This window comes from Cajanus cajan, chromosome 9 (assembly GCF_000230855.2).
Source record: "Cajanus cajan strain Asha chromosome 9, NIPB_CcT2T_4, whole genome shotgun sequence".
Classification (NCBI taxonomy): domain Eukaryota; kingdom Viridiplantae; phylum Streptophyta; class Magnoliopsida; order Fabales; family Fabaceae; genus Cajanus; species Cajanus cajan.
In genome coordinates this window covers 28,514,682-28,525,893 of record NC_138525.1, presented here as the reverse complement: position 1 = coordinate 28,525,893, position 11,212 = coordinate 28,514,682, and the positions used below count along the sequence as shown (strand labels likewise).

At 25.9% G+C, this 11,212-nt stretch overlaps 1 protein-coding gene across 1 annotated transcript; it reads right to left on the bottom strand.

The window, feature by feature from the left end:
* Window positions 1–5,570: 5,570 nt before the first annotated feature.
* On the bottom strand, window positions 5,571–6,545 carry LOC109790759 (protein SMALL AUXIN UP-REGULATED RNA 51). The gene has a single exon (XM_020369370.3). It carries the CDS (start codon window positions 6,467–6,469, stop codon window positions 5,951–5,953), a length of 519 nt encoding a protein of 172 aa, XP_020224959.1. The 5' UTR covers window positions 6,470–6,545; the 3' UTR covers window positions 5,571–5,950.
* Between the last annotated feature and the right edge of the window lie 4,667 nt (window positions 6,546–11,212).

The window sequence follows — 11,212 nt, the reverse complement described above, 5'->3', positions numbered from 1 at the left end:
ATGTTAAAAGTCTAACTTTTAACATCGGTCAGCGATCGATGTTAAAAGTCTCACTTTTTAAAATCGGCTCTTTTAAAATCGGAAGTGTTTTTTTCACTAGTGATTTTTCCTATAGAAAAATGTTTTATTTATTATAATTATAGCTTAAAAGTTTATAGGATCTAAGATTATTTTTTAATTTGAAAAATAATTTTTTTGAAGAAGGCCTAAAGTAAGAACTTTGTTGACCTACCCCTTGGACTGATGCCATAGACATCATAAGAAATTTGTTGATGCAATGAACATGTTTAAAGTTAAAAAAGATTGTCTGATAAAGAAATAAAAAAAATGGTGATGTTAACAACCCTTCACAATTGGGAATGGAGATATTGTCAATGATGACAATTTTTTTATGTATTTTTTTTCTCCTTATTTAATGTTAGCTAAAAACATCAATTTAAGTAACACTATTATACTCAAATATATTATTATTTATGATGTTTTTTGTGAATTTTAATAATTTCAAATTAATCATGCTTGAACAACAATTAATTAATTATTAATATAGACTTTTAACTTATGTTAAGTTGCATTTTTCTAGTAAGGATCCTTGTATTTATAAGCATTTTATCCTACAAGCAATTTTTATTATATTACTGCCTCCGTTTTTTTTTATTATCTTTAAGGTTATGAATACGAATTAAGAAAATGATTGATATTTTAGTTTTTCAAAGCATTTATTACTTATTTTTCTGTTATACCTTTTAGGTGGTTAGAGAAGAAATAGGTACGTTGAAAAATGAATAGACACATGTTCAATAAACATACATTAATTATCAAGGATAAAAATGAAAAAAAAAAGAATTAATAAGTCATTAATTTTGAAAAAATAACTAAAAAAAATACTAATTTAAATGACTATGAAAAAAAAAAAAAAGATTTCATTATAATAACTAATAAAAGATTATTTATTGATTCTTTCTTGTAATAGTGTAACACAGTCATTAACAAAATCCTTAGGTTTATAGGCATTTTGTCTTTTTTCCATAGGCACATATATTCCGCTAGCTATACATCAAGTAACTCCTCTCCAACTAACGATGAAATATAGACTTGACATATAGTACACTTATTTAATGAACTTTGAATGCCATATGATGAGACTACCTAGAAACCCACCCATCAAGAAACAAATTCTAGTTTTGTTATTCCAATGGTTTGATTATGGATTAAGCTACATTTAATCAATTTATATAACTAAATCGAATAGTATTAATTAATCACACGCTCCCCCCAATGAATAATTGGTTACCATTTCGATATAATCATTGATCGTCAACTGCTCTCAAATGGTGCAATGGAGTGCGGATCATGTTATGAGAGAACCTCTAATGATATTCAAATCATTAACCAACAATATTATTCAGGTCAAATGGATTTTTGTTTATTTTATGCACCAACTAATCAGACAAAACAAGAAGCTCCACTTCCTTAGATATTCCTTTCTGATCTGCATTCAACTTTCAAGCACCCATTAGGTTATGATTGATCATCATCTACTTTATTCCCATGTATAAACGTAGTTAAAATTATATATATATATATATATATATATATATATATATATATATATACATTTAAATGATATTAATATAATTTTTATCAATTATTATATTCTTTAATATTTTTATATTAAATTAATTTTTTTAAAATATTATTAAATTAAAATTTTTTAATTATATAAAAAAATTTATATTAATTTAAAATGATAATAAATCAAAATTAATATATTATATTTATTTTAAAATATATAAAAATATAAATACTTTAATTATTTTTAAATTATTTAATTTTAATAAAATTTAATATAAATATATAAAATTATAATTTAATAGTTGAATTATTGAACGTATAATAATTAGTAAAAATTATATTAATATTGTTTGAATGTACATCGAATTGGAAGTAAAAATTTGTTGCTTCTCATATAATGCGACATTGGAATTTGTGAAATAGTCATTGGAGAAAGTATCGAACACTCAATTAGTCCCTTTACTTTTTTATTAATCAGATTTTTAGTAAAATTTTATTTTTATTTACTTGTTATTTTTTATTTTAAAATAATATTAATTATAATATTATTGATTTTATCTTTATATATTATCTAATTTTTAATTAATTTATACATAATAACTAATACGTATTTATTATAAAATAAAAATAAAAGAGGATATGATGAAAAATATCAAATCATTTTATGAAAAATAGATAAATTTATTATATTTATTTTTCTGTTTAAAAAAATTTAAACAATTATTATAAAATAAATGAAGATGATAATTAGCTAATTAACCGGATTGGAAAATAAACAATAATGTTTTAATTTGTAAAAAAAATTTAGGACAGCATTGGTTTTTTGTAATTCTTTTGAAGTATAATTCTTAGATGTATATTTATGAGGAAAAAAAATACTCCTTCATAATAACTACAATTTTAACATTTGAAAATGTTTTAAAATAAATAATATTGTCACTTTTTAATGTAATGTTAATTTTTTTCTTCTTAATTTTCCCTTTTATAAATTATTCAAACTATTATAATTAAAATAAAATTACTTAAATAAAATTGGAATAAAATTATATATAAAAAATGATATATTTGTTGTTGTCCTGTTTGTAGAAACTTTAAATTACATCCACCGACAAGAAAAGTAAAATTAAGATGTAAAATACATTGTTGAAAATTTGATGTTCAAATCATGTAAATCCTAAAATAGGGTATGATTAAGTTGCCCTTAAAAAACAAAATAGTATGAAAAGAACTTCTAAATTAGTTGTCCTATACGTATTAAGTCATAGTTGTAACCATTATTCTTTTCATTTCATTTTGTTTGACATTTAAAATTTTGACATGAAATTTAATAAATATAATTAATATTTCTGATTTGATAGTTAATTTGTTTAATGTAATATTTTAAGAAAATTTAACTATTTTCCTTTTGCTCCTTTTACTAATAAATGTAATAGTGTTGGGAAAATAAATTTTGATTTGTCAAGTTAACTTAGTTATTCATATATTTCAAATTTGTTTACAAGTTACATAAAATTATATTGGCGGGTTGGAATAGTTCCATTTTTTTTTCCTAATCCATGTGATAATTTTTTTTTCACTCGTACGTGTGGACAAAAATATTATAGTGAAATGAAGCTTTTATTGTTGTTATATAATATTGTGGATAAAAAAAAAAGTGATGGGCAATGTAACCTTTTTATGAAAAGACTAAAAATAGACCTTTTAAATTACCAATTTTTTATGCATTTTTATTTCTATCATAAAAGTAAAAAAGAAAAGTGTAAATATTTTTTTTATTTAACCAAATCAGTTTTATTTTTCTTTTCTTATTTTTCTTTCAATTTCCAACCCTTCTAAAAAAAACTATAAAACTTACTCATTTTCATTTATTTTCTTTCTTCTCATTTTTTTTAATTTTATATAGTTCATCCTCAGGTACAAGTTTAGGCATCGTGTTACTTGTGCTATGCTGCTCTTCCACATGACAACACATGGCACTGAACTTACTAGTACAATATTAAACTTGTGCACAAGAGTTTCCACTTATTTAAGTTAAAAGTTGAACATGGAGTTAGGAAATTAAAGTCTAGAAACTGATTCCGCCAGCATTTGTGTATCATTAATGCTATGTCACATGCTTCCTCTTGGAAATCCTAAAAATGACTTTGTTAATGACCATAAACTCAGTTAAAATAGAAAAGCATAGCAATAAAATAATTAAGCCATGAGGTTTGAACAGTACAATTGTAATGTACGAGGGTACCCTGACTGTTAGGGCGGTTTGCGTTGGAAAACAATGCAGTCAGAACCTATCAAAAATATGTTTATGTATTCATAAAATGTACTTGTAGGATCTCAGTCCTAGTCACTCATCATTTAAATAAACCCACCCCACATGAGGTTAACCTTCAACACAAAAAAAGGAGGATAAGAAAACATTAATGATATCAGTAAATATTAATAATCAGTGTCTATAAGATTTCAAAACAAAATAATATTAACATAAGTAGTAATACTTAATAAATTTTTCAAAATTTAAATCTTCATAATAAGTATAAAATAAATTATGTTAAGAAAAAATATTTTATTTATTTATTTATTTTGATAAATATGAATATTTCATCTTAATAATATGTCAAAAAAATTAAAATAATTTTTTATTAAAAAGTATTATTGATATATTTTTATCATGAATTTTAATGTATTTTAGTATATTTTTATAATTTTTTATTTATTAGTTTCTTATTACTAGCAATATACAAGACCGATGATGTTCAGAGTTGCATCAATCAATCATTCACAAGGCAATAATTAAGGTGGACCACTTTAATCCCCTATAAGCTAACTGTTCTAAATCATTAGTTTATTAAAAAAATCAATGACTGAATACGTGACTTAAATCTTGTCAGAGAGATAATGTTAAAGCATCTTCTGCAACGATGCTAGACTCTATGCACACCTTTGACTTTGAGTATATAACCTTGTTAAGCATACCAAATTGAACTTTTTTTTATCACAACTTGCTTGTTACGTGTATTTAATTTTGGTTTATTAGTGTCTTTATATAGTAATTAAAATTTGTTTTAACATGAATTTAAAATAAATACTATTTAAATTAATAAACTTGAATTATTTAGTAATTCATTATTATATAAAATTATTATAAAAAAATTACATGATCTTGTATTTCAGGTAAATTCTTGTCATATTTCCTTTTAAATCAGTCTTGAAAGGTAGAATTAATTAAGTCACATGAAATATATCCAGTGAATAACCTTAAAACACAAGTCTTCAGTAATTTATATTTTAAATAGTTGATATTTGAAATACAAAATTGTATTTATATATTTTCATAACTAATAAAATAAGTTCACTAACAGTATTTACCAATGTTGGCAAGGTTCCTAATGTAGTATGTTTTGAACAAACGGTCAATTGACCAGTTGTGCTCTTCACTGTATAGAAATTAGAGAGCACGTACTATTAGTATTTACCTGAGAACATGTTTATATCTTCAAAGAAAATTATTTTAAAATACTTCTACTTGGAAATTGCAACTACACTCTCTCTCTCTCTTGGTTTGACCCTCGTCTCATGTTCCAATTGATGAATGCTTTATCGGTTTATCATGATCCAATACTTCTGCAATTTGAGTCACTTAGAAGGGAGGGGCTTTAAGTAACTGCATCACTAGTTAATTAATTTGGCACCGGATGAAAAAAAAGAAAAATCTTATGTGTAGTTATGCTTTTAGTATTTTCTTCAATTAAAACTGATGTTTAACTTATTAACTTATATTGATCTTTAATGCATAATTTCATTATCCAAATTATTGAAATGAAACTCCATTTCTGATTAAAAAAACATTACCATAAACATTTTAGCAATTGCTTTTAAGTTTTTTCCATGAAATACATGAGGCGTTTTTTTAGTGATCATATGATAAGTTTTTGATATATAATGCCTGTTTGGGAATTTGTTTGTAATGAAATAAATCAGATTTTACTTATTCTTAAATATTAAATGAAGAAGTAATTATTTGTAACTTTCGCATTCAACTGAATTTTTTTGAAGTTGAAAGATAATTCAAACAAAATCATAATAGTGGGATCAGAAGGTTCATGTATTGAATAAATTCCAGAATGCCAAAACTTTCAGCTATAGAATTAATTATGGAGCAGAGACAATCTCAAACAATAAGGTTTAGAATTAGTGTTTTGGACAATGAAAGTCACAATCATATTCCTTGCTTCATGAATCCCAAAAGGGTGATTCTCTTACATCTAATTGAACTCACTCTCTTCACAGTCTCTCTCTCTCTCATACATTGGATAAGTTGTAAGTGACAAAGTAAAACAAAAGACAAAAAAAGAAAAGGATAAAAATGCAAAATACTATACTATCTGCACAATGGACTTTGAGGATGGTGAGAATAAGCAAGTTGGTTTTCTGTGCAGTACCCCATCATGATCTCTTCAATGCTGAGTCTACATTCTTGAGAGGAAAACTTGTCCTCCTTTCCTTCCACCATCTTCAAGATACTCTCAAACACAGCCACTTCACAAGGAATCCTCAGAACACCCGTTTGTTGAAACCCAAATTCTTCTTCTGCTTCTCTCAGCAGAATCTCAAAGGCTTGGTGACCTAAATATTCAGTTGGAATAGTGAACCTCTTCATCTCTTCACCAACACAAACAGCTAGGTACCCTTTTGGGACAACGTTGTTTGACCCTCCTTCACGTTCGGATAGGGAAAGTGTCCTCTTTAGAAACTTCATGCTCTTGCTGGTAGTGGTGGAGGAAGCAGTGCCAGTGGTGGTGGTTTTCGATGAGTTGGCTATCCTTCTCCATTTCTTGAGGATCTGTTGAAGTCTAACAATTTCTCTGATCTTGTTAGATTTCTTTGGATCCATAGACATGGTGGTGCCTCTTTTTTTGGGGTATGGATTTGTTTTATTGGAGGCTCTTTGATTTTCTATTGACTTGGCTATGAGGGTGCATGTTTCCTATTTATAGGGCTGAGGAACATGGAAATTATCGTTTTCCAATGGTAATTAGAAGTTTTCTTCGTTTTTCTAAATAAAGAATATATTAACCAGTTCATTAAAAAAAATAAAAAATAAAAAAGAAGGAGGAGGAGGATATAATAATAGCTACTTGAATTCTGTGTCACATGCTTAACAAAACCAGCTAGCTACTAGAAGTTTTCCATCTTAGGAGTTAATTAAAGGGCAAACTTTACAATGCATCATCACCTAAAAAATGGAGATGATTGACATGTAACTTTGTTGGGGAGAGAGCTATATTCTAAGTTACTAAACTTAATTCCAATAGAAAAGTACAGAAGCTTCCTGTTCGAGTTTTGAATTTTATAGGCTTTTCATTGAATTTCTATTCAAGAGGTCCAATTGATATTTTCAATTTTATTTTATTCTTTTTCTTTTAGTTATATCAAATTTCAATTTAAAGCTCATAAGTAAAGGTAGAAATAGACCGGATCCAATTTTACAATTTTCATTACTAAATTCGAAACTTCGAACTTAAACGTATTTGCATTATATAAACCTTTTTTTTAAATATTATATCTACCATTTCCAAAATCCTGATTCAATAAAGGAAGCCTCTTAAATTAAAAAATAAATAAAAAATTCATCTCTTAATCACCTATACACTGCTAGTATAAAATTTTTTTACATTAACAACCAATCATATCTTTTAATAGTGTCATGTCATTTACTTATTTAATGAACTAAAAATAAAATAAAATAATTTAAACGATATGATTGGTTGTCAATGTAAAAATTTTTACACTATAAGTGTACGGATGATTAACTCTTGTTATAAAAGAGGGAAAAAGTAGAGAGAACAAATAAGACAATATAAGATGGAGAAAAAAATCTGACTCATATATTATCTTTGGGAGATGACTAACCTATTTATAAGTACATGTGGTAACTAAACAATTACACAAAAAGGAAATAATACATAACGAAAATATAAATGGTAATAATTGATAATGAATATTGGCATTCACTAATTGAGTCACTAATTATTATTCATAACACTCCCCCTTGGATGTCCAATATTTAGAATGTGTCTTGTTAAAACCTTACTAGGAAAAATCCTATGGGATAAAAACCTAGTGAAGGAAAAAGAGTACATAATTCGTAAATATTTATTTCTCCCCCTCATACATACAATCTTTAAGACGACGGAGTCCAGTCTTGTGTATCAACTGTTCAAAAACTTTTCTTGGAAGTGACTTTATAAAGAGATCTGCTAAGTTGTCACTTGAGCGTACCTGTTGAACATTTATATCACCATTCTTTTGAAGATCATGAGTAAAAAAGAATTTTGGTAGAATATGATCTGTTCTATCTTCCTTTATATATCCATTTTTCAATTGTACAATACATGCAACATCATCTTCATATATAACTATCGATGTCATTTTTCCAGAAGATAAACCACAAGTTTCCCGTATGTGTTGAATCACAGAACTTAGCCAAACACGTTCACGACTTACCTCATTTAATGCTAAAATTTCAGCATGATTAGATGAAGTGACTGATATTGTTTGTTTTACAGATCGCCATGAAATGGCTGTATCACCACTTGTAAACAAATATCCTATTTGTGATTTACCATTATAAGGATCTGAAAAATAACCTGCGTCTGCATAACCATTTAGTTCTAGTTTGGAAACATTTGAATATAATAACCCCATATCCATTATATCTCTAAGATAACGAAGGATTTGTTTAACTCCATTCCAATGTCTTCATGTAGAACTATATCTTACTAACAAATTAACAACAAATGCTATATAAAATCGTGTATAATTAGTAGGGTACACTACAAGAAATTTTAAAATTACAGACAACTAAAATTCGTGGGTTATCCAAAAAATCTGTGGGCAATACCTCATTTCCAAATTATATTAAATAACATCCTTATTTAGTGCAACATCCCTCATATCTGACCTTTCAGCAGTTCCACTCTACAATACTTCACATAACTCCTCGTTGGTCAGAACCATTCACCAAGTAAAACCCTTTATGGGTAACCATTTTTGAGATATTCATCCGCTTTTAGGATCAAAGATTGACCCCACAAACCCCACAAACCCCACAAATCAACACAAGACTTTTCAGCGTGCCTTGTCGTCACTTACGCATTTTTCTGGAAAACTTTCCAGAAGGTCACCCATCCCTAAATTACTCCATGTCAAGCACGCTTAACTGTAAAGTTCTTAAGGAATAAGCTACCAAAGAGTAGATGCATCTCATTGATATAAATAGTACAAATTAATTCCTTTAAGTCATTTTCAACTATATAATCTCATACTTGTATAATTTTTGAATCCTCTCATTCCAGTATATTTCAAAAATTATAATATAATATAATACTATCTAAATTAAAAATATTAATATTTTAGTCTGTGTATTTCACAAGTTACATTTTTATTATATATAATTAAAATTTATAATAAATTATATATAAAAATAAATATTATAGTTAAATCAATAAATCATATTTAAAATTTGTATAAACATATAATAAACAAAAATTAGTAACTAATCAAATAATAATTAACTTCTATATATAAAGCACAAATGCCTTTCTTGTACCATACTGTTTTTAGAGACTTTTCTTTAAATAGAAATTTTTTATATATTTGTTAATTTTTTTTATCTAATTTAGTTTTTATTTATCATTATTACTTATAAATTAATTTTATTATTTTTAACATAAATTATTAATAAAAAATGATTACCCACGGATAATTTCATGGGTAATTATCTAATTTAATTTTTATTTATCATAATTACTTATAAATTAATTTTATTAATTTTAACATAAATTATTAATAAAAAATAATTATCCACGGATTTATCCGTTGGTAATTACTCACGGATATCCGTGGGTAATTTCGTGGGTAATTATCTAATTTAATTTTTATTTATGATAATTACTTATAAATTAATTTTATTATTTTTAACATAAATTATTAATAAATAATAATTACCCACGGATTTATCCGTGGATAATTACCCATGAATTTATCCATCGGTAATTACCCACAAATATATCCATAGGTAATTCCGTGGATAATTATCTAATTTAATTTTTATTTATTATAATTACTAATGAATTAATTTTATTATTTTTAAAATAAATTATTAATAAAAAATAATTACCCACAGATACATCCGTCGATAATTTCATGAGTATTGTGTATAATATTTTTAAAAAAGCATTTTAAAATTGTATTAAATAATAATCTTGTTTTATTAAAAATAATATAGTTCAAAATTGGTAAAATTACTATAAATGTTGAGAAATTATCTTTTAATTTTAGACTATCATGCATCAATATTATTTCACTAATTATATATTTCTCAATTTAAATAAAATTAACTATATAATATGAAAATATATTGATAGTAAATTATTATTTTATACTATCATTTAATTATAAATTTTATATATATAATAATTGGTATAGTAAATTAATTAGCATGAAAAAATTAGTTAAGTATTTAAGAATTTAATTTGTTAATCTTTTATCATTAAATTTTTTAAAGTTACCAACGATTTTTTTTCTTTTTCTACAAATAATGTTTTAGACAAATAACTCGTGAAAAATATCTGTCTGAAACATCATAATTTTTCAACGAAAAATATCCGTGGGTAACATCCATATGAAATTTTAGACCGAAAAAATATGTAGGTAATATCCGTCAGAATCAGTTATGTTTCAGACAAACACATATCCGTCGGAAAAATCTATCGGTAATGTCATTTTTCATATGGATATTTATCTGTGGGAAAAAAGTCTGTCGGTAATATGTGTTTTTTTTGTAGTGGTACATTAGTGCTCCTATAGCATTGAGATATGGTACTTCGGGATCAAGTATTTCTTCATCCTTTTCTTGGGGTCTAAATGGACCTTTGTTAACATCTAAAGATCTTACAACCATGGGAGTACATAATGGATGTGATTTATCCATATAAAACCTTTTAAAGTACCTTTGTTATATAAGTTTCTTGACGTACAAGAATTCCATTTTTTAAATATTTAATTTGTAGTCCTAGACAAAACTTTGTCCTTCCTAGATCTTTCATTTCAAATTCTTTCTTTAAGCAATCTATTACTTTTGAAAGCTCTTCAGGAGTTCCAATGATGTTTATATCATTTACATAAACTACAATTTGCCAAATCCATTTTCAGATCTTTTTATAAATATACACGGACAAATTGGATCATTTTTATATCCTTTTTGTAACAAATATTCACTAAGTCGATTATACCACATACGACCTGATTGCTTTAGCCCATATAGGGACTTATTCAACTTGATCAAATAATCTTCTCTAGAAATTGCATCGTTAGGCAAATTAAATCCTTATGGGAGTTTCATATAAATGTCAGCATCAAGAGAGCCATATAAATATGCTATAACTACATCCATTAAGTGTAAATTAAGTTTTTCATGTACAACCAAATTAATTAAATATCGAAAAGTACTTGCATCCACTACAGGTGAATATGTCTCTTCAAAATCAATATCGGGTCTTTGTGAAAAACCTTGAGCAACTAGTGTTGCTTTGTATCTCACAATTTCACCATTTTCATTTCATTTTTGCACAAAAATCCA